This window comes from Mustela nivalis (assembly GCF_964662115.1).
Source record: "Mustela nivalis genome assembly, chromosome: 11".
Lineage (NCBI taxonomy): Eukaryota > Metazoa > Chordata > Mammalia > Carnivora > Mustelidae > Mustela > Mustela nivalis.
This window is the reverse complement of record NC_139030.1, coordinates 7,877,568-7,903,420: the sequence shown is the minus strand read 5'-3', so window position 1 is coordinate 7,903,420 and position 25,853 is coordinate 7,877,568. Positions and strand designations below refer to the sequence as shown.

Here is a 25,853-nt window from a genome sequence, read left to right as displayed (position 1 = left end):
AGTAAAAAATGGAAGCTCTTACTGCAAGGATAAATGAGGCAGAAGAAAGAATTAGTGACATTGAAAACCAAATGACAGAGAATAAAGAAGCTGAGCAAAAGAGAGACAAACAAATACTGGACCACGAGAAGAGAATTTGAGAGATAAGTGACAACATAAGACAACACAACATTAGAATAATTGGGATTCCAGAAGAAGAAGAGAGAGGGGAGCAGAAGGTATATTGGAGAATATTATTGTAGGGAATTTCCCTAATATGGCAAAGGGAACAAACATCAAAATCCAGGAGATGCTAAGAACGCCCCTCAAAATCAATAAAAATAGGTCCACACCTCATCACCTGATAGTAAAATTTAAAAGTCTTAGCGACAAAGAGAAAATCCTGAAAGCAGCCCGGGAAAAGAAGTCTGTAACATACAAGGGTAAAATCATTAGCTTGGCAGCGGACCTATCCACAGAGACCTGGCAGGCCAGAAAGAACTGGCATGATATATACAGAGCACTAAACGAGAAAAACATGCAGCAAGAATACTATATCCAGCTAAGCTATCATTGAAAATAGAAGAAGAGATAAAAAGCTTCCAGGACAAACAAAAACTGAAAGAATTTGCAAACACCAAACCAGCTCTACAGGAAATATGGAAAGGGGTCCTCTAAGCAAAGAGAGACCCTAAAAGTAGTAGATCAGAAACAAACAGAGACAATATACAGTAACAGTCACCTTACAAGCAATATAATGGCATTGAATTCATATCTCTCAATAGTTACCCTGAATGTTAATGGGCTAAATGCCCCTGTCAAAAGACACAGGGTATCAGAATGGATAAAAAAACAAAACCCATCTATATGCTGCCTACAAGAAACTCATTTTAGACCTAAAGACACCTCCAGATTTAAAGTGAGGTTGTGGAAAACAATTTACCATGCTAATGGACATCAAAAGAAAGCTGAGGTGGCAATCCTTATATCAGATCAATTAGATTTTAAGCCAAAGACTATAATAAGAGATGAGGAAGGACACTATATCATACTCAAAGGGTCTGTCCAACAAGAAGACCTAACAATTTTAAATATCTATGCCCCTAACATGGGAGCAGCCGACTATATAAACCAATTAATAACAAAATCAAATAAATACATCAACAATAATACAATAATAGTAGGGGACTTTAACACTCCCCTCACTGAAATGGACAGATCATCTAAGCAAAAGATCAACAAGGAAATAAAGGCCTTAAATGACACACTAGACCAGATGGACATCACAGATATATTAAGAACATTCCAACCCAAAACAACAGAATATGCATTCTTCTCTAGTGCACATGGAACATTCTCCAGAATAGACCACATCCTGGGTCATAAATCAGGTCTCAACCAGTATCAAAAGATTGGGATCATTCCCTGCATATTTTCAGACCACAATGCTCTGAAGTTAGAACTCAAACACAAGAGGAAATTTGGAAAGAACCCAAATACATGGAGACTAAACAGCATTCTTCTGAAAAATGAATGGGTCAACCAGGAAATTAAAGAAGAATTGAAAAGATTCTTGGAAACAAATGATAATGAAAACACAATGGTTCAAAATCTGTGGGAAACAACAAAGGCAGTCCTGAGAGGAAAATATATAGCGGTACAAGCCTTTCTCAAGAAACAAGAAAGGTCTCAAATATACAACCTAACCCTACAGCTAAAGGAGCTGGAGAAAGAACAACAAAGAAAGTCTAAACCCAGCAGGAGAAGAGAAATCATAAAGATCATAGCAAAAAACAATGAAATAGAAACTAAAAAAACAATAGAACAAATCAATGAAACTAGGAGCTGGTACTTTGAAAGAATTAATAAGATTGACAAACCCCTGGACAGACTTATCAAAAAGAAAAGAGAAAGGACCCAAATAAAGAAAATCATGAATGAAGGGGAGAGATCACAACCAACACCAAAGAAATACAAACAATTATAAGAACATACTATGAGCAACTCAACGCCAACAAATTCAACAATCTGAAAGAAATGGATACATTTCTAGAGACATATAAACTGCCACAACTGAAGCAGGAAGAAATAGAAAACCTGAACCGACCCATAACCAGTAAGGAGATTGAAACAGTCATCAAAAATCTCCAAACAAACAAAAGTCCAGGGCCAGATGGCTTCCAGGGGAATTCTACCAAACATTTAACGAAGAACTAATTCCTATTCTCCTGAAACTGTTCCAAAAAATAGAAATGGAAGGAAACATCCAAACTCATTTTATGAGACCAGCATCACCTTGATCCCAAAACCAGACAAAGATCCCATCAAAAAAGAGGATTACAGACCAATATCTTTGATGAACACAGATGTGAAAATTCTCACCAAAATACTGGCCAATTGGATCCAACAGTACATTAAAAGGATTATTCACCACGACCAAGTGGGATTTATTCCAGGGCTGCAAGTTTGGTTCAACATCTGCAAATCAATCAATATTATACAATACATTAATAAAAGAAAGAACAAGAACCATATGATACTCTCAATAGGTGCTGAAAAAGCATTTGACAAAGTACAGCATCCCTTCCTGATCAAAACTCTTCAAAGTGTAGGGATAGAGGGCATATACTTCAATATTATCAAAGCCATCTATGAAAAACCCACTGCAAATATCATTCTCAATGGAGAAAAACTGAAATCTTTTCTGCTAAGGTCAGGAACATGGCAAGGATGTCCGTTATGACCACTGCTGTTCAACATAGTACTGAAAGTCCTAGCCTCAGCAATCAGACAACAAAAAGAAATTAGAGGCATCCAAATTGACAAAGAAGAAGTCAAACTATCACTCTTTGCAGATGATATGATAGTATATGTGGAAAATTCAAAAAGCTTCACTCCAAAACTGCAAGAACTTGTACAGGAATTCAGTAAAGTGTCAGGATATAGTCAATGCACAGAAATCAGTTGCATTTCTTTACATTAACAACAAGAAAGAAGAAAGAGAAATTAAGAAGTCAGTCCCATTTACAATTGCACCCAAAACCATAAGATACCTAGGAATAAACCTAACCAAAGAGGCAAAGAATCTATACTCAGAAAACTATAAAGTACTCATGAAAAGAAATTGAGGAAGACATGAAGAAATGGAAAAATGTTCCATGCTCCTGGATTGGAAGAACAAATATTGTGAAAATGTCTATTCTACCTAAAGCAATCTACACATTTAATACAATCCCTATCAAAATCCCATCGATTTTTTTCAAAGAAATAGAACAAATGATCCTAAAATTTATATGGAACCAGAAAAGACCTCGAATAGCCAAAGAAGTATTGAAAAAGAAAGCCAAAGTTGGCAGCATCACAATTCCAGACTTCAAGCTCTATTACAAAGCTGTCATCATCAAGACAGTATGGTACTGGCACAAAAACAGGCACATAGATCAATGGAACAGAATAGAGAACCCAGAAATAGACCCTCAACTCTATGGTCAACTAATCTTCGACAAAGCAGGAAGGAATGTCCAGTGGAAAAAAGACAGTCTCCAACAAATGGTGCTGGGAAAATTGGAAAGTCACATGCAGAAAAGTGAAATTGGATTATTTCCTTACACCACACACAAAAATAGACTCAAAAATGGATGAAGGATCTCAATGTGAGAAAGGAATCCATCAAAATCTTTGAGGAGAACCTAGGCAGCAACCTCTTTGACCTCAACTGCAGCAACTTCTTCCTAGGAACATCGCCAAAGACAACAGAAGCAAGGGCAAAAGTGAACTGTTGTGATTTCATAAAGATCAAAAACTTTTGAAAAGCAAAGGAAACAGTGAACAAAACTAAAAGACAACTGACAGAATGGGAGAAGATATTTGCAAATGACATATCAGATAAAGGGCTAGTATCCAAAATCTATAAAGAGCTTAGCAAACTCAACATCCAAAGAACAAATAATCTCATCAAGATGTGAGCAGAGGACATGAACAGACATTTCTGCAAAGAAGACATCCAGATGGCCAACAGACACATGAAAAAATGCTCCACATTACTCGGCATCAGGGAAATACAAATCAAAACCACAATGAGATACCACCTCACACCAGTCAGAATGGCTAAAATTAACATGTCAAGAAATGACAGATGCTGGCGAGCATGCAGAGAGAGGAGAACCCTCCTACACTGTTGGTGGGAATGCAAGCTTGTGCCACCACTCTGGAAAACAGTGTGGAGGTTCCTCAAGAAACTGAGAATAGAGCTACCCTATGACCCAGCAGTTGTACTACTGGGTATATATCCTAAAGATACAAACGTGGTGTTCCAAAGGGGCACGTGCACCCAAATGTTTATAGCAGCAATGTCCACAATAGCCAAACTATGGAAAGAACCTAGATGTCCATCAACAGATGAATGGATCAAGAAGATGTGGTATATATACACAATGGAATACTATGCAGCCATCAAAAGAAATGAAATCTTGCCATTTGCGATGACATGGATGGAACTAGAGCGTATCATGCTTAGCGAAATAAGTCAAGCAGAGAAAGACAACTATCATATGATCTCCCTGATATGAAGAAGTGGTGATGCAACATGGGGGCTTAAGTGGGTAGGAGAAGAATAAATGAAACAAGATGGGATTGGGAGGGAGACAAACCATAAGTGACTCTTAATCTCACAAAACAAACTGAGGATTGCTCGCGGGAGGGGGGTTGGGAGAAGGGGGGTGGGGTTATGGACATTGGGGAGGGTATGTGCTTTGGTGAGTGCTGTGAAGTGTGTAAACCTGGCGATTCACAGACCTGTACCCCTAGGGATAAAAATATATGTTTATAAAAAATTAAAAATTAAAAAAATGAAAATATTTCCAAACTCATTCAAAATGTATATTAAAACTGCTAAGAAATATACTGTTTTTGTCTATTGCATAGGCCGAATTCCAAAAACTTCAACATATTTTCTTGACAAGCCTATGGAGAAAAGTCAGTCTCATAAATTGCTGGTAGGAGTTTGGGCAGGCACAACTTTTGTAGAGGACAATTGGCCAGCACCAGTCAAAATTGCAAATGTGAAAATTTTTGACCATTCACTCTTTACCTAAGAATGCATGGGACAGAAAGACTGCACACATCTAAAATGATGGCTACATATAAGGTATTTCAGCAGTATTAGGTATCAACAATAGATAGAATACCTAAATATGTATCAATAGGAAACTGGCATACATATACATACATATATATATATATATATATATAAATTATACATATATATACACACACATATATATCAGATATATATGTATGTGTATATACATATACATATATATCATATGTATGATTCAATAAATACTATGCAGCTTCAAAAAAGACTGAGACAACTTTTATATACTGATGTAAGAAAATTCCTAGGATAGATTAAGTAAAAATGAAAAGGTCCAAAAAAATGTGCAGTGTATTTCACCATTAGGGTAAAAAATTAAATGAGGAGAAATAAAGAATACATGTATTTGCTTATATGTTGTCTTGCATATATTGCTATCTATATGCATATATACAATGCTTATATATTGCATTTATAAATTACATATATAAAGTATATATGAACATATAAAGTATATATATACATATAAAGTATATATATGCAAATATACATACACACACATATATATAAAAGAATACAAGTAGCTAATAGAAACATGAAAAAATGTTCACCATCATTAGCCATCAGGGAGATTCAAATAAAAACCACATTGAGAGGGCGCGTGGGTGGTTCATTGGGATAAAGCCTGTGCCTTCAGCTCAGGTCATTTTCCCATGGCCTTAGGATGGAGCCTCACATTGGGCTCTCTGCTCAGCAGGAAACCTGCTTCTTCCTCTCTCTCTGCCTCTCTGCCTACCTGTGATCTCTTTCTGTCAAATAAATAAATAAAATCTTAACACACACACACACACACACATTGAGATACCACCTTACACCAGTTAGAATGGCCAAAATTAATAAGACAGCAAACAACAAGTGCTGGAGAGGATGTGGAGAAAAGGGAACCCTCTTGCACTGTTGGTGGGAATGCAAGTTGGTGCAGCCACTTTGGAAAACAGTGTGGAGATTCCTTAAGAAATTAAAAATAGAGCTTCCCTATGACCCTGAAATTGCACTAGTGGGTATTTACCCCAAAGATACAGATGTTGTGAAAAGAAGGGCCATCTGTACCCCAGTGTTTATAGCAACAATGGCCACAGTCACCAAACTGTGGAAAGAGCCAAGAGGCCCTTCAGCAGACAAATGGATAAAGAAGATGTGGTCCATTTATACGATGGATGATTATGACTCCATGCCTTTTTTTTTTTTCCAGCTTCCACAAAAAGGCTTTCTTTAATCCGATGTTGCTGGAAGCCCAGGAGTGGTTGGGGGGCAGGCACAGAGTAGTCAGAAGTTCAAGGACATCAACAGGATAAAGACTCTTCCCAAAGCTGACACTCCTGCCAGCCAGACCAGAAAGGGGGAAGGCAAGAAAGAAGGAAACTTCCCCAAAGCCTGCAGCAGACTTTCTCTCCCTTATCATTAACTGGGATTGAGGTCCAGTTGGCCTCAGCTATTGCTCAAAGAATGGGATCCCACATCTGCCTGGTTACTGGAAGCTATGTGGGGCTGCCCGAAATGTGTAGCAAAACGGGGTCACTGGTGGGGAGGGCAGGGGGACGATGTCATGTGCGTAGCCTGCAGGGTCCTGCCAGGGTCACAAAGCTCCATGAGGCAGCCAGAGAAAGCTCACCCGAGGATGGAAGTTCCCTTTTGGTCCCTTCACAGGCCAACGAGCCCCCACACTGGTTCTTACTCATTAGAAAAGATGAATACCGAACTTTTGTATCAGCGTGGATGGGACTGGAAGAGATTATGTTGAGTGAAGTCAAGCAGAGAAAGTCAATTATCATATGGTTTCACTTACTTGTGGAGCATAACTAATAACATGGAGGACACTGGGAGAAGGAGAGAAGTGAGTTGGGGGAAATCAGAGGGAGAGACAAACCATGAGAGACTGTGGACTCCGAGAAACAAGCTGAGGGTTTTGGAGGTTGTGGGGGGAGGTTGAGTGAGCCTGGTGATGGGAATTAAGGAGGGCACATATTCATAGAGCACTGGGTGTGGTGCATAAACAATGAATATTGGAACATTGAAAAAATAAAATTAAATTAAAAAAAATAAAAAATAAAGTATATATGACTTGCATAAGCCTTTTTTTTTTTAATGGAAGGAGAAACAGGTGATTAATAACCATGATTACCTGTGGTGGTTATATGGAAGATTAGCATATAAAGATTAGCATATGGAGGCAGGAATGGACTATATCCAAAAAGTTAAATAAAATAATATAGTCAGGGCGCCTGGGTGGCTCAGTGGGTTAAGCCACTGCCTTCGGCTCAGGTCATGATCTCAGGGTCCTGGGATCGAGTCCCGCATCGGGCTCTCTGCTCAGCAGGGAGCCTGCTTCCTCCTCTCTCTCTCTCTGCCTGCCTCTCTGCCTACTCGTGATCTCTGTCTGTCAAATAAATAAATAAAATCTTTAAAAAAATATATAGTCATTTTGACACATTTATAATTAAATTCATCATTTGAAGCTGGAATAATAGTATAGAAAAAATATTTAGATATGTGGTTTTAATCATTATCATTGGCTCTCTGAAAGTACTCAGTATATCCACTAAAATCCACCAAAAGCAACACATAGAATAAATGAGTAGAGAGAAAAGATGTGATTCCTTTTTCTTTTTTCCTTTATTCTGTGACTTACAGTGGAGTTACATTTTCAAATGTTTTAATGTTTCTGACTTGTTGTTAAGAAATAATTATTAAATATCTTTTTCCCTTTTAAGATGAAAATTGAGGCACACATCAAAGTGAAACCTCTAATATTAATTTCACTTGGCTTATTACCTGAACCGACTGTTTTTTGTTTTTTTTTCTCCTTTTCAAAGAATTGTGATTTGATTCTTTCCCCATTGTCTCCTGAGCAACTACTCTGCCAAACTTGGTTCAGTAACATCAAGTACCACTATTATTAAAAATATTAACATTATCACGTTTTTGAAGTGCCTCCCCTACCCTGAATTCTTTTTTTTTTTTTAATTAACATATAATGTATTATTGGTTCAGGGGTACAGGTCTGTGAATCATTAGTCTTACACAGTTCATAGCACTCCCCATAGCACATACCCTCCCCAATGTCCATCACCCAGCCACCCACTCCCCTCCAGCAACCCTCAGTTTGTTTCCTGAGATTCAGAGTCTCTTATGGTTTGTGTCCTTCTCTGGTTTTTTCTTTCATTTTTCCCTCCCTTCTTTCATTTTTCCCTCCCTTCCCCTATGATCTTCTCTCTGTCTTGTTTCTCAAATTCATCATATAAGGGGGATCATATGATAATTGTCTTTATCTGACTGACTTATTTGGCTTAGGATAATACCATCTAGTTCCATCCACATAGTTGCAAATAGCAAGATTTCATGTTTTGATGGCTACATAGTATCCCATTGTGTATGTGTTATCTATATCTATATCTATACCTATATCTCTCTCTATATATATAACATCTTCTTTAGCCATTCATCTGTTGATGGATGGATATCTAAGCTCTTTACATAGTTTGGCTATTGTGGATATTGCTGCTTTAAACATTGAAACCTACTGTTTATAAGGCACACTAAGTTTCCTTCAATAGTTCATTAACCCCTGGACAAATTTTATTTTACAAATAAAGGGTGGGGTGTGTGTGTGTGTGTGTGTGTGTGTGTGTGTGTGTGTGTACATTGTGTGAAGAAAAAGAGAGGGTGTTCTTTCTTTCTGTCTTGTACGTATCTCATGACTGATACCACTTTCCACCCATCTGCTCAAGGGGGTAAAAAAACAAAAAACAAAAAAAACCTAGAGGTCACCTTTAGGGGAGTCTCCCTTTATCACCTCCCTTTCAATATCCAAGTGACAATATCCAAAAGAGGCCACCACCTTATTATCCATCCTTCCTGCCCTCTCTTTGGTCTCCCATCTAGATTACTGTCAGTCTTACTTGCCTTCTAATCAAATTCTCGTGCAGTTGCCATAATAATCTGTTTTTATATAAGAGGAAGGAAACAACAGAAAAAATTAAAGACTCTCTCCTCTCATCCTCAGTGATTTGAGTTAGTGACTTCTGATTTACTAATTCATCAGATGTCCTTTCCTTAAAGGTAAATAAAATATGCAGTTACCTCACACACACTAGTGCCCTAGTCCTGGGTGATACCAGCCAGGCTGGCATGGTCACAGAACCACTACATGGACTCCCCCACCATGATTCTTTGCACCTCTGAGTCTTGGCACAGGCTTCTCCTGGCTGTGTGCTATTGCTCCTCCTTCCTGCCAAATCTCAGACCTGTCACTGCTCTATGGGAGCTTCACAACTCCCTACCCTGCATTTGTTTAGCTCTTAACAGTAAACACTATATGCCACCAGTACACTCTATCAATTTACTTATTGAGAGACTGCATTAAGACTTTTGGGGTGGAGGGGAGCCTGGGTGGCTCAGTGGGTTAAAGCCTCTGCTTTTGGCTCAGGTCATGATCTCAGGGTCCTGGGATCGAGCCCCGCATTGGGCTCTCTGCTTCACAGGGAGCCTGCTTCCTCCTCTGCCTGCCTCTCTGCCTACTCGTGATCTTTGTCTGTCGAATAAAGAAATAAAATCTTTAAAAAAAAAAAAGACTTTGGGGGAGGGGAATGTACCTTTGAACTCCTTTATCCCCTTTATATATCACAGTACCCTTTTTATGCAAGGAAAGAAGGAAGAAAGAAGGAAGCAGGGAGAGAAAAAAGGAAGGAGAGAGAGGGAAGGGAGGAAGGAGAAAGAAAAAGAAGAAATAACTTTTAATCATTAGCATAATTTGACTAATTGCAAGAACTTAAAAGTTTTTCAATAAATAATGAAAAAAGTCAGCAATGAATGCACCATCTATCATTTTTCATCTACAAGAAGTTTGATGCCCTCCACCACCCCCGTCTGAATCAACCAAGTGTTGTTCAGTGCAGGAAGCAGTGCCATCGGGCCATAATGGAGGTGGGAGTGAGCAGCCTACAGGGAAAATGGCAGCTCCTGCCTCCTTAATGCCACACTGTTGAGCAGACTGTTGGAGCTGTTCTGGTAAAACGCATCTTAGGAGAGAAGTGGGAGACATTTAGCTTTCAGTTTCTAAGGGGACCAAACAATAAAACATTCACAAACTTGAAAGTTTACACGTAAGTCTTAATTAATTGCATTTAACTTTTCATTTGGCTAAATCTGAGCTATTCTGAAGGGGGGAAAATGCTGTAATCTGTTTGACAAAATGGTACTGGCAGGAACTTCCATAAAATTGGAGGAGGGGCCGAGGGGAGGGAGAACTAGCCTGGCCTGATAGAAAAATGTGCCTCTCCACCTGAATCTCTCACAGCCTAAGTTGAGGGTTAATCTCTCACGCCAAGTTTAGGGCATCTTCAGTCTAGACAGAATCTATGCATATGGCCCATGCCACAGGCAGAGTGACAAGGCTGGTCAGAGGACCTGGATTTGAATGCTTGCTGCACCCCTGGGCCGTGGGCGCTTAACCTCACTGATCTGGACGTTCTTTATTCACGAAGTTCAGATAATAATTTTCCCCTGGGGATTAAAGATGGTGGGTACAAGCTTCTAACTTAAGTGCTGTTCATATAGTAGGCACTTGAAAATTGCAGCTAAAATGATTCTTTCCTCACCTTTGCCTTTGCCTTCAGACTTGCCTAACTCGGTGCCCACTGCCTTCCCTTTACTTACCCAGAATTTACTTTTACTCCAAAGCATAAGTCAAGATTCATTTTCTCCATTCAAGAACCATTCAAACACCAAGAATATGTATTATTTCTAAGTGTGATATTCCCTGTTTTCAATATTACTGATGGACATTAGGATATGGTGCATTTTATTACTTAACTGTTCATGCTCTGAAAGCATATCCTTTCATATCCAGAAGGGGATGTATATATCAGCTGACCTAGAATTTGTTTCTTAAATCTGTGGTCAGAATATGTTATTCCTTTACAAACCCAATAGGGTTCTGGCTCTGGAGAGAGAGAGAGTCATTCTCTACCTTTAGGATAAAGAAAGTTGGCATTGCTTGCGGAATATTCTAGCATGCACATGCCCTTGAGCACGAATGCCATCCAGTCTTCCTTTCCCCTTCACAGATGACAGCAAACCTCGGCTCAGCAGCAGCCCACCTTCGGCCACCCTGGGAAGTCTGCTGGATGATCAGCACTGGCACTCCGTCCTCATTGAGCGGGTTGGCAAGCAGGTGAACTTCTCTGTGGACAGACACACACAGCACTTCCGCACCAAGGGCGAGGCAGATGCCTTAGACATCGACTATGAGGTGAGTGGACTCTCCCTGCAGGTCCCCAGGCGCCTTACTCAGCATCAGTCAAAAAAAGAAAAAAAAAATCAGCAAACAAATGACCAATTGAGAGAAGATGGGGGGGCCATGGCAAGTCTTACCCTGGGCTCAACTTCTCTGTCTAAGCCCAGACAGCCTTCAGTGGAAGAGTCCAAGAAGGCAATCTGAGCAATGTTTGTGGGGGGGAAGTGCCTTGGCAACAAGGGGACCTCAGCAAATTGTGTATATTTTAAAATCAGGAAATCTCTTTTTCACTTAATTTTTTTTTTCTGCTTGTAGCCTTCCTGTATCACCTTCCTGTATCACTGCATAATCTTATCATTATATTCAGTTGTTCTTTTTTTTTCAAAAATCAATTTCAATTAGCTGGAAAAATACAGCAATTAGACTAATATAATATTATATGTCACATATTCCTGAAGAAAAAGTGGAGATAAATAAAACTCAAAGGAATCTAAAATGCACACTGTAGCACTTGTAGTTAACCTTCATTTCTATGCAGACTTTTGATAGCATACACGAAGAGTCATTTCTTTCTTGCTTTCTTACATGACTGCAAGAAATGCACCGAGACTACAACACAAAGAAGAGGACACAAAGTTCAGTAAACTGGCAGACAAAAGTTATTCATCTTTGCAAGTAGTTCTTCAGTTCTACAAACATGCCCCTGCTCTGTATCAGACATTTTTTTCTAGGCAATAAATATACACAGTTGGCTGAGACAGAGTTCCTGTGTTGGAGAATTTATAGGACTTTTTGCAGGATGGTGGCATGGCAATTCTGAATGTCTGTTTTAGGAGTCAGCCCAATTAACATCCCTTGGGGGATTTATTATAGATGAAAATAGTCAGCACCCCCCCTCACCTGCTGAATGTGAAACTCTGGGAGAAGAGCTCAAAAATTTGTTTTAGAAATCCTCCAGGTGACACCCTACCATTTGAAAAGTACTATTTTAGAACAGTTACTCTGTAGCTTAGACTTGTGGGCAGGTGGAGGGAGGAGATTGCTGGACAGATGGTTGGAAAATCTGTTCGTTGACAATTCCACTCACCAGTGGGGTACATTCTAGAACAGCAGGGGTGGAGATAGATAATTGAAAAATTAGTGTCTGACTTACTTTTTATCAATCACCATCATGAGCTATAAGAAAGATTTCCTCTTTTGATCCTACCTTTAGCTTAGCATACTATTGATAAATTATGTTATTCATTAGCTTCAAAAAAGAATTTGCCATTCTGACTCAAACACACCAGGTAGATTTTTTTTTTTTATTTGCTGATAACTGGAAATCTCTGAGTATCAATCATCTCTCTTTGTCAGGTTTAAGTGATTTAAAGTGGTTGAAAGTGATTGAAAAAAGAAAAAACATAAAGAATACACATAATATTTAAAGAGATCTTTCATGAACTTGAGGACAATAGAAAACAAAATCATCTGCAACTCTACCTGCCTAGGAGATGGTTCTAAAATTCTCCCAGTTGCCTGATTTAACCTTTATTTTTAAGCCTATGTCTACCTATCTCTCCTGTGTAGAGAATGTTTATGGGATCACCGCTGAGTGGCATTAAAATGAATGTCAACATTTGAGGGAAATGAAATCCAGTGATGTCACTCAATTTATGAAACTGGAACAGGTTTCTTCAGGAAATGCCTGGATTTCACTTTGCCTTATAAAAAGTGTCTCCTAGGAAAGAAATGTCTTGAAGAATTCCTTGGAAGTAAACTCTTGTTTCAGAGAATTCAAGCCCATCCAGAGTGCCCAGCCAGCTTGCCCCAGTGACCATATAAGAAGACGGATTGACTCTAATGCTGACATTAGAAATTGACTGTACTAGAACATGAGAATTATGTGTTCCAGTTTCTGGAACAACTGGAGTTCTCCAGTCTTTGCAAGTTCACCTTAAAGATTATGTGTAAAGGAAAGAGCAGTAGAATGGGGGTCTTGAGTTCTAATTGCCACTTTACCACTAACTAGTTGTATAAATCCAGGAAATGAAAACTCTTAATTTCAGTTACCCAGAAGCAATAATAGCACCCTATTGGCAGGAATAAAGATAAATAAATATTTAAATCTAGAGATTATTTTGTAACAATGTCTATTAATAAGAATCTAGGTTATTGATTTGATTTCTGTCATGGGACCGTATGTGCCCATATGCACCCTGGATACCACCAGCTGGGAGGAAAACTGAAATCAGGCTGTTGGGTTCCTATGAGCCTTTAGAACATCGCTGTTCTAAAGTTATGCCTTTCAAGTCTTATACCAAGGTTCATTATATTATGAAAATCAAAATTCCTGTTAAAATGTTAACATTATGAGCTAATAATTTCAAGAAAATATGGTAACTTTCATCTCTCCATCTTAGACTATGTATGGACATCAATGAATGAAATCATGCCTGTCTGTGAGAAAAAAGAAAGGAGAAGGCTTTTGTTACATTAAGATATATTAAGTTGCTTGTTTCTCTTCCCACCTAGGGCTGGGAATCTTCTGTCAAAAATCAATCAATCAATCAATCAAAAGAAGCAGAAATAATGTAGATCCTTTGCTTCTCATTGAAATGTCATCTTAGTTCACATCACTCAGCCTATATGATTTTCTCCAAATGCATGTGAGAAAGACTATAGCAATTTGCTTCACTTCTGGTCTGGAGCAGATGGATTTTAGAAAAGAGATATTTTTAGGATCTTAATAAGGGCCCATTTCTCTGAGATTCATATAATCCATTAATTCTTTTCCTATCAAAAGTGCTCAGTGATCCTGTTTATATAGCCATTTTACAGGCACCAGAACTATTAAATTTTTTTTAAATACATGATTTTGCATATTACCACATCATATATATTGAAAAGGCATTTTACAAAATAAAATATATATATATATATATTATAATAATACTTAGTTTAAAAAGCTAGGTTAGATTAAACCCTATAAGCATTTAAAAATTCATATGTATACATATATCTTCAAATGTAGGTTCTATCAAAATTTTAAGGAAAATATGAGATAGTACTTTTTTAAAAAACATTTTACTTATTTATTTGACAAACAGAGATCACCAAAAGGCAGAAAGGCAGGGAGAGAGTGAGAGTGGGAAGCAGGGTCCCCACAGGGCAGAGAGCCTGATGCGGGGCTCAATCCCAGGACCCTGAGATCATAACCTAAGCCAAGGGTAGAGGCTTTAACTCACTGAGCCACCCAGGTACCCTGAAATAGTACTTTTTAATCAAGGATAATGGGAGGTTCTTCTAAGTCTGACATGAATTTCAGAAGCCTGGAAATAAAACATATGAAAAATACCCATATAATTTTTTTTAAAACTTCCACATAATCTTCCATAAGAATACATATATAGTGATATCACTACCCCAGTAACTTAGAAAATTATTTCAAAATTCAATTAATAAGTAAAAATCTCCTACAAATAATTCTTAATGGATAACTTAAAGGAGAAATAAAGAAAATGGATGTAAGAAATACAAATTGCTCTCAAATATATGAAAAGGTACTCAACTGAACTCATAAAGAAAAATAATGAAAATTCATGCTACAATGATATTATTCACTTAGATTGCAAAAACTAAAAACGTTACAATGTTGGCATGGGTATGGAGAAACCAGAGCTATTTCATCCATTATTAGTGGGATGATAATTAACATTACATTAGCAAAAGAACAATGTCTTCAAAATTGTAAACATGTGGTCTTCAACCCAACTGTTCTGTTTCTAGCAGTTTATCTTATGGTCATAGGAAATATGTGTAATAGGATATATGGTAGGAATAATAAAATAGTGGAAATTCCCCAAAAGTCCTTCACAAGGGGGTTAATTAAGAATTATGTTAGGGGCACCTGGGTGACTCAGTCAGTTAAGCGTCTGCCTTTGGCTCTGGTCATGATCTCAGGGTCCTGGGATTGAGCCCCGCATTAGGCTCTCTGCTCAGCAGGGAGCCTGCTTTTCCCCACCCGAGCCTGCCTCTCTTCCTGCTTGTGATCTCTTTCTCTGTGTCACATAAATAAATAAATATTTTAAAACAAACGAACAAAAAAAAAATATAATTATGCTAAGCTCTTTAAAGGAACAGCTCTGCCATGATGCCCTGATGACCTCCCACTATCTACATGGGCCATACAACCATAGCTTTGCACAGTAGCTGATCTGAGTCTTGACAGCATGCTTTATGATCTTTCTGAAACAACAGAAGTTGGAGGCCTGCAATTAGAAGCTTCAAGGCTGTTTCCCATTCACCGCACCTGTCCCTTGGGAGGATGTCATGACACAGTTTCTTGTTGCCTCCTAGGTTCTGATAAGGCATGAAGCACTTTTGCCCTGTACTTTCAGAATAGAGCTGTGTCATCAAGAATTGCTTAGCTGAAGGACACTTCTCTTAGAACTCATACATGATTAAAGGACAGACATAAGACAACTGCTTATTTAGTGACTGAAATAACTAGAGTAGGAGCTATAGCAACAAGGAAGCCCCCCAGCTTATATTGTGGTCATCCGACCTCTCCTTTTTTTTCTTTTCTTTTTTTTTTTTAAGCATAATTTTTTTCAGTTCGTGGGACAGGTGGGCAGCAGTATTTAGCTACTATTGCCTTTGTTGACTCTGTAAGTCACAGTCCATCTGAATCTAAAAGTGGCTTCTTTACCTTTACAGGTGGGTCGGTCACGTCTTGGCTTTGGGCTCACCTTGTTTGGTGTGTGTGCTTGACAAAGCTATACAGAGGTATTATGCAGCCATTAGAAAGAATGAGGCAGCCCTATATACCCTGATGTGGAACTATTTCTAATATAAATTGCTAAAGGAAAAGAAAAACAATATGCCCTGCATTATAAGAATGTCTGTGTTTAAGATTAGAAAGAAAGCATGGACTTGACAGAAGACAGCATGTAGACAGAAATCTCCGGAAGTGACTAAAAGGACAGATAAGGCAGATCATAAGAGAATGAGTTCAATGAAGAGGGAACCCTTAATTTTCACTAACTACTTTTTTAAATATTTTACTTATTTATTTGACAGAAAGTGACAGAGTGAGAGATAACACAAGCAGGGAGAGTGGGAGAGGGAGGATCAGGCTTCCAGCCATGCAGGGGCCCGATGAGGGGTTTGATTCCAGGACCCTGGGATCATGACCTGAGCTGAAGGCAGATGCTTAACAACTGAGGCACCCAGGTGCCCCACAGTAACCACTTTTTAAAAACATTTTCAATTTTGTACCACATATAGAAGTATTCTAAGGAGAAACTGAGGCAATGGAAAGAATATGTGACTCTAAAGATAGTTCTTATATTTTCTGCTAAAATTACAACCTATGATTTGTGTTTATTCATAGTTCTTTTTTTTCAAAAACACTTATCACTTTAGAATTTTATTTAATTTACTTATTTTTAATTGTCTATCTCTTCATCCCCACCGCAGTCATAACATTCAAGCTCATCATAAGGGTTAACATTTTCTTTTTTATTTTCATTTCACTTTTATTTTCATAGAAATGTGTCTGGTACAAAATGTGGAGTTCATGAATATATGTTAAGTAAATGAAAGAAGTTTCTTTCTGTAATTATAAAACATAACAATTGATGACCAACTTTGGTTTCTATAAGAAGTTCTTTATAGGTCTGCCGTGCTTGAAGGCCACTTCTTGCCACCACCCTTACTTGACATGGCCTAAAGGACACTTCTCTTAGAACTCAGACACGATTAAAGGTCTGGCCAGACATAATACAACTACTTATTTAGTGATCAAAATAACCACAGATCACTAAGGAAACAGTTTTCCAGATCATGTGGCAGTGTAATTGTTATTGATCCTGTTTCCTTTGGAAACTCAGCTGCAGGCTAAAGTAGGAGGCCTATGTAGAGGAAAATAAATGAAAGAAAATAAAATAAGGAAAAAGAAAATAAGTAGGTGCAAAGTGGAAATAAAGAGGAAGAAACTGGAAGGGAGAAAACATGAAATACTATTTTGTTGATATTTTGTGATTTTGTTTTACCTCTAAAGCTACCTTGTGAGGGAAATCATTGTCTTACATTACAAAAAAACCAAGGCAAGAGAGACTGTTGGCGGCTCCCCATCCCCATACCCCAGTAGCTATTATGGAACAGAAACAAGATTTGAGCTCAGATCTGTGCAGTGGCTCAACTGGAGATCCCTCTGGTGACTAGACATTCCTCTGAGAAAGAGATACTCTGTCAAGATACAAGCACTGTTTCTGGTCCTAATTCTGGCCTCTGCATGTATTCAAGACTTGAAGCCACACTAATCCCTGCCATTCTTCTTTCTGTTTTTAAATTTAAGATTGTTGTGATTTGTGGATTTTTCTGTGTTTCCCCAAGTTTTATAACGGCAAACTGGAATAAAAACACGATGAAGGGAGTATTTCAGTATTACCATTATATCACAAAGTGGAAAAAAATCTTTGTTTTTATTAACATGAACTAAAAGAACAAATGAAAAAACTCCTTATTTTATTTCAGCTGCTATTGGTGGAGGTGGTAGCAGGTTTTAATCATCTAATAAGATATCTTGAGTCTGGCTGAATTTGGGCTGAATTATTATAACATCAATAAAGTATTATAGAATTAGCCAGGCCACAGTTGAATATGTGTAGAGCCTGAGGCAAGAGTACAAATTGAGGTCCACATACCATAAGTTTAAATATTTAAAGGGTTACAAATAAGCTGACAAACTGTTGAATAAAATATCTTCTATTCTCCTGCTTTGACGAATGTACCTTCCCAGCAACACCCCAGATGGTCAAGCCCTGTCCATGGTGTAAACAGCTGTCACCTGGCCACAGCTCAGACCCGTCATTCTGTGGTCCATCCTGAGGAGGGCAGATGGGGAGAGAACCATTCAGGTCCTCAAAACACTTTCAGAACGGTTTAGGCAAGAATATCTGGGGCGCTGTGTAGGAAGATCATGGTTTATAAGGGTGGTAGCAGCTTATTATAGCTGTTTCTCCTTGACTGCACCATGAGGAAGAATGGAACTGGAAGGTGGTCAAAGTGGTGGTCAAAGGTAGGTGCCTGGGTGCCTTCCTATACTGAAGTTAGGATTTCCAATGAGCTCCCCATTTGAGCGCTAAAACAGACAAAATTTAACCCATTGTATAAAAACCCAAGGTAAAACTATTATAAGTTCACTCAGACAGAACAAATTATAAATACATGTTGAACCAACTGGGCTGTGTTAGCTCCTGATGTTTTTGAGTGTGTAAAAAGATACCCATTTATGGGTGCCTGAGTGGCTCAGTTGGTTAAACTTCTAACTCTTGGTTTCTGCTCATGTCATGATCTCAAGGGCATGAAACCAAGACCCATGCTGTGTTCCATACTCAGTGAGGAGTCTGCTTGAGGTTCTCTTTCTTCCTCTCCCTCTACCTCTCCCCCTGCACTCTCTCTAAAATAATACATAAATAAGCCTTTAGAAATGCCATTCAGTGTTCCCTCATTTTCAATGCAGGGCTGTGTCTGGGTCAGATATTGCTCACCTTCTGTCCACTGTAAAAGAGACATAGGATATTTCTTATCCAGAAATAAGGGGATGCTGGGAATTTGTGAAAGAATAGGTTATAGAAGCAATGAAGAAGAGGTAACTTTTGGTTAACATGTAACCAATTACCATCTCTCAATATGTGACCCCAAAGTACAGACAAAAAATAAGACATCATATGCACAATATGCTTTTTTAAAGTTAAAGAGATCAGACATTCCAAAGAAGTTTCAAACTGAGTCATTGATCAAGTCAAATAGTAGAGCAGAAGCCATAAAATTGTGACCCTGGAGAAAGTTAGGACTGCTATTATCTCACTTGGCCTATTTCATATTTTTCATTTTTAACTATTGGAATTTGGGCTAATATTTAAAAATCAAGAGATTTCACAGGAAAATTGGGATTTCTGGTTTCATTTGAAATGGCAGAAACTCATTGACCTTTGAGAACATTCCCAAGGTCAGTGATGGGCTCTTCTTCCATAAAGGCCATGGACTCTGTATATGGCTCAACAAACACGAAGCCAGTATAAGTTTTAAAGAACGAAAAAAAAAAAAAAGACAGCTGTTTGAATCTATTTTCATACATCTTTCATTACAAAGTGGACTATCAAATGTTAAGTGAGACAAATATTCACACATGAGAAACTTCAAAAATATCAGAAATCCAAGTCCGACAGAAAAAGGAATCTTCTAAACAGGAAGACTCCAAAATTTAAAGAGAGCCAGAGGGATAGCCAGTAAGGAGGAATGAACTCATTGCCATGGAAGTAACATCAAAGATTGAAAAAGATAGAAGCAAATTCCAGACAAAGAAGAGGAATGAGATCAAAGGAAGAGAGAGGGGCAGATTCTGGGACCTCATACATTTAACATCAAAGCAGGCTTTCTTCTGGGAGTCATCTAGTTGGAGCCCACCTGTGACACCAGAAGACCCATCAGATTACCAGATGGACTCTGTTGCTTAAGACACTGAAACTGTGAGTGAAACTTCACAATCTAACACCTGGTTTTGTTGACTACGAAGATCAATGAAAGATACACTATGCAATTTGCCATAACCAAACAAACAAGAAAAGTAAGCAAAGAAAGCAGCTAAACTGACCAAAACAAAAGGGCAATAAGGCAAAAGCAAATTTAGAAGTAAATTGCTAGTGTTCTTTTTTAAAGCAGTTCAACAAATATTTGTTGGATTTATTATGTTTGAATCATACATCTTGCATTAAATATTAAAAAGTGAATAAGATATTATCTGTGTCCTTGAGAAATATTTTTAGAGAGATATTTAAAAACATTCAACAAATATTTATTCAGAATCTATTATATATCATCATCATTTTAAGCAGTTGGGAAATTCAAATATGTCAAAGAACAAGGATGCCTACCCTCGTGATGCTTACATTTTCGTAGAGGAGACAAACCATAAGCAGTAAACATAACAAGTAAATAAATTACACATGTAACGGAAAGAAGAACAAACATACATCTAGGTTATGGATTGGAAGTTCAAAGATGAAGGGAGGGGCAGCTGGGTGGCTCAGTTGGTTAAGTATCTGACATTTTATTTGGGCTCAGGTCATGATCGTGGGGTTATGAGATTGAGCCCTCCGTTGGGCTCCATACTGAGCATGGAGCTTACTTGAGGTTCTATCTCTCTCATTTCCTTTGTGCCCCAACCCTGGCATGTGCATGTGCTCTCTATAAAAATAAGTAAATAAATAAATAAAACAAAATAAAATCATTAAAAAAAAAAGATGAGGGGAAACAGATTGCAATTTTGGATATGTTGATCAGGGTAGACATCATTGAGATGATGTCAATTGAACAACAACAACAAAAAAGTGAGATTGCTAAAGACTACTTGGAAAGAACTGGCATAGGGCATTTGGCTCTCTTACACTATAACAACTGTACAGAGTTATATGAGACCGTGAGCTAACAGAAGTTGGGTTTACAGCTCTGTGATCCACATCCTGAAGGCCCTTGGGCAACATCATGCAGATGATACACCCTGAAATATAATCTCTGTTCAATATCATCAATATCTGTCCCACGGTATAATATGCTGGAGTCTGAATGAATGGGCAGGATCATATATCATCAGAATCTTAGACAATAAAATTAGTGAATGAAGAGGTTCATGGCATTCAGCCAGGTTTGTCTTGAAAGCAAAGATTAATTCAACGACACTCATTAAAGTTTGAAGGAAATACTTGGGGAATTGTAAACACAATAATGATATGTGAGGCAATAAAAAGTAATTTGTACAAAGACATACAACTGAAGTAACTGAAAAAAATAGGATAGAAATTCAGGAAATCAAGGAAATAAACCGACCAAACCAAACAAAACTAGCACTCTTTAGAATAACGACTGATTAAAAAAAAAAAAAAAAAGGCAGAACATGAACCTGAGATGGTATTCTCCCCTACCTGCTGAACGAGCAATACAGACTTTTACACTCAACTGTAAAATTACTAGTCTTTCTAAATTTGAAAATAAAATTGAATATAGAGAGTAACCATGAAGTTCTAGCATGGCCTCTCTTTCTTTTTCTTTCCATCCAATATATACGGGAAGCTAGAACAAACCAATGGGTTTTTTTTTTTTTTTTTTTAAGGCGCACTCAGCATATTAAGTTCTAGCGTTCTGAAAATCTGAAAACCAGATGGAGGCTTCTGTAGAATCTTGGAGGAAGGTTTGTTTATTAAGCCAAACAAAGAAAAGGCACTCACTTGAGCTGCCATTGAATAAAATATCAATACATACTATCACAACCTTCAGACTGAAAAATATTAGAATTACTATCCATATGTTTTTATTCAGAAATTATAAATATAATGTCACAAAATACAATTTTGGAAGAACTTCTGAACTGAAAAGGTGCTACAGTGCAAACAGTCTTATTAACAGCAAACACTGTATGCTAGGATCCATTCTCCATCCTTCAGGTGAGAGAAGGTTTTTAATTCTCACATTACCCAGTCAAGCTCAGTTGTTTATGTGACATAAGTATTACTACTATCCTCATTTTGAATATGAGGATCATGAATCCCATAGAAGTTAGGTATTTTTCCCAGGTCCCCATAGAAAGCAGAAGCAGACCTGGGTTTGAATCCAATAAGAGAAGTTCCTGAAACATCACCTTTAAACACTTAGCTGTGGAAAGGGAGAGGATAAATGCTGACATGATTTACAAATTTATGCAATTTCACAACAAACTGGCACATAATGTAATATCTTAAAAAGGAATGTGAAGTGGAAAAAGTGGGTATACTGATTGTTAATAATAATAATAGTTTAAGTAAACAAGATGTAGAACAAGTTGGGGTTGAAAGAAAAAAAAAAACAACACAGCAATCTGTGCTTCATAGGAAGTAATCCAAAGCCACAGTTTGAGAAGCTAGATAATCTCAGTGACTGTCTTCCAAGTTAACATCAAAACACAGTAAACATTACACAATAAACTTAAGAATTACCTGTTTCCTCAGGTGGTAAATAGTCTCTTTGTTCTAAAAAACAAACAGCAGACACACATGGTTTACAAGAAACATACTTTCGCAGAAATAATCAAAAATTATTTTTTTATAAAAATAAGGAATTGGGGACAAAGATATACCAACTAAATTTATAGAAAATGCATAATTGGAAAAAATAATTAGATTGAAAGTACTAATTAAAATCAAGATAAAGGTCACCATAAAATAATAATCAGTGTGATTTTGAATTAAAAACATCCATACTTGGCAGATGTATATGTCATGTAAAATATTAATCAAATACTTGGGGCACCTGGGTGGCTCAGTGGGTTAAGCCTCTGCCTTCGGCTCAGGTCATAATCTCAAGGTCCTGGGATGGAGCCCTACACTGGGCTCGCTGCTCAGCAGGGAACCTGCTTTCCCCTCTCTCTCTGCCTGCCTCCCTGCCTACTTATTATCTCTGTCTGGCAAATAAATAAATAAAATCTTTTTAAAAAATCGATCAAATACGAAAAATAACTCCAAAATACAAAATGAAACTGTCCATTCTTACTAATTAGATGTTGGTTAACACTACCCTTACATGAGCTGCCTGTGTGGCAATTCCAGGATATGGAGACCCAGGAGCCAAACTCAAGGAAGTGATCACTGGTTTTCCAGTTATGTTGCTAGTTGAATGAACTAATGGACAGCATTAAAGGAGAAAACCTAGTGTTGCAAACTTGGGAGACAGTCAATCAGATGCCAGCTGAACTAAGTGGAATAGCTTGAGAATGATCAATATTCAATTTTTGCAAATAATGACTAAAATAATTTGACCATCCCAGGTCATGCAGAAGAGTGAATTTAGTATGGATGGCTTGATGGACAGAAACATAGTTTAGAGTAATATTTTAATTTTTATTCTCACAATCTTGATAAATCAGATAAAATATGAATGCAAATTATTTGAGGAATATAATTATTAATGTAAAATTAATAAATATATAACAAATATAGCATACCAGTGTTTATGAAGTATTTAGAAAAAATTGATACTATATGTGTAGGAAAGGAATCCATATATGAAGCATTTTTTCATTCTAAATTATCTGATAACAAACTATCTATAATTCAAGAGTATAATTATAACCTCAGATTATTGAATTTGAAAAATTTGAAAATATAAGATACATCAAAAATTTACAGTCACACTCAAATGTGCAGAGACATAATTTTGTTTCTTTTCCCCAGCTGAATTTGATATGCTCATCAGCCCTGCTTCCCCTGACTGCAGAAAAATCTAACCTTGATAATGAAGGATAACTAGTTAATGCCTGTTTAAAATTTAGTGCACTGTGTAAATATTGGATTGTACTGATGTTTCCTCTTCCCCCTTCTTTCCTTTTTCCTGGGCAGATCATTGGCTGGAGGGCTTGTGCATTATCCTGCACTAGGGGAGACCTGGGGATAAAGTGTTGGGTTCTGTGGCTGCTGTCCATGTTACTTGCTATGGGCCCATGCTTTGAGGTCTGGTCACTTGGATTCTCTCAGACCTTCAGATCCAGCTACCATTCTCAGTCCATCCATATCCTGCATCCTGCTCTCATAGGCTGGGGACCCTCCGCAGTCTACCTCCCACTATACTAGAGTGACTAGGTTATTGTGAAGAACCCTCAGACCTTTCTGTATCATTGTTTCCCTCAGACATTGATAGTTTGTCTCACTTCTGGAGAATTTTTGCTCTGGGACCCTGCTGAACTTGAGACATCTCTTAAAAACTATAGCTGTCACTGTGTGGGGAATGAGTGGAGAAATAGCTATATTTTCCAAAATCTGTCTTATGATCAATATGAACATCCCCCCCAAACCTCAGCAGGTTTCAGGTTTGCAGAGAATCAAAGAACAGGGCCTATACTACTGTCTAATTATACTCTTGTCTCCAGCAACTTTCTCCAAATGTCCCCCACCCAGGCTAGAAACAGCTTTTGTTGTCCTTAGTGTGACAGAAAATGACAATTTTGCAGTAGACAGTATTCTCTAGTATTCGCTATACTACTTGGCTTCTAAAAAAAAAAAAAGGCAAAAAGAATACTACCCCAAATCTTTTAAACACTAATTTTTGCTATTTAAAAGAGTTTTTGTCTTTATCTGTTTTCTGTTTTTTCAAGTATTTCCCTGTGACTCTTATTTTCTTTCTTTCTTTTTTTTTTTTTTTTTTGTTGACTCTTATTTTCCTAAGTCACAAGCAAGTAGAGTATTAAAAATATTTTTACAAATTGAGGAGGGTGGCCAACATTTTTAAAAGTGTCATTGTATATTTAAAATTATAAAAATGATTAAGAACTTATGTCCTCACAAAAGCTGCATAGGGATGTTTGCAGCAGCTTTATTCATGGTTGCCAAAACTTGGAAGCAACCATGCTGTCCTTTAGTAGGTGAATGGATGAATGAACTATGGTATATCCAGATGGAATATATTCAGCATTAAAGAGAAATGAGCCATGAAGCCATGAAGCCATGAAAAGGCATGGGAAAACTTTAAATCCATATTACTACTAAGTGAAATAGGCCAATCTGGAAAGGCTACATACTATATGATTCCAACAGAATGACATTCTGGAAAGGGAAAAAGTATAGAGACAGGAAAAAGATTAATGGTTGCCAGGGCTTACAGTTGAGGGGCACGGGGGAGGGATGAATTGGCAGAGCTCAGAGGAATTTTTTTTTAGTGCAGTGAAACTATTCTGTATAATATCATAATGGTAGATATATGGCATTATACATTTGTCCAAACCCATAGAATGCACAACACCAAGGGTGAACTGTAATGTAAACTATGGACTTCGGGTGATTATAATGTGTCAGTGTACATTCACCAATTGAAATTGGTGTACCATTCTGGTGAATGATGTTGATTATTAAAGAAACTATGCATGTGTGAGGACAGAGAGTGTATGGGAAAAATCTGTACCCTCCTCTCAGTTTTTCTGTGAACCTAAATCTCTCTAACAAATTTTATTTATTAAAAATAAGTAAAAATAATTTTTCAATTTAGTTTTTACTAAACTATGGCAACAATTTAGAAAACAGGATCTTTTTTAATGTAACTGAATCAAGTTGAAAATATTTGAATATTGCAACAGATCAACAAGAATGATTTTATATAAGTTATCAAAGAAAGAATTTTAAAAATTTTTCTGAACTAAAATTCGTTAGTGTTTTAAGTTTCTGAGTATTCCCCAAGCTTTATAAGCCATCCTTAAATAGAATCAAAGATAAAACTCCCATAGCTGTTCTCAGAGATAAATCTAGACTTGATCTAAATACTTGACAAAAGAAGGAAATTAGAGCTCAAATTCATTTACTATTTAAAATATGAGCACATGTATTTCAGGGAAAATGGAGCACACATGTGGTTCAATCAAAGAAAATCTATTAATTTATGATCTGTTAATATAATTCACCAGGACTTTAAACAAAATACCCT

General features: G+C 37.4%; 1 protein-coding gene across 2 annotated transcripts in view; it reads left to right on the top strand.

The window, feature by feature from the left end:
- The window catches only part of CNTNAP5 (contactin associated protein family member 5), an 825,196-nt gene that overhangs the window by 373,615 nt on the left and 425,728 nt on the right, over window positions 1-25,853 (top strand). For both annotated transcript variants that reach the window (XM_082690270.1, XM_082690269.1), the window contains exon 6: window positions 11,200-11,384. In XM_082690270.1, coding sequence (XP_082546396.1) covers window positions 11,200-11,384 — 185 coding nt within the window. The remainder of the gene's footprint in view (window positions 1-11,199; window positions 11,385-25,853) is intronic.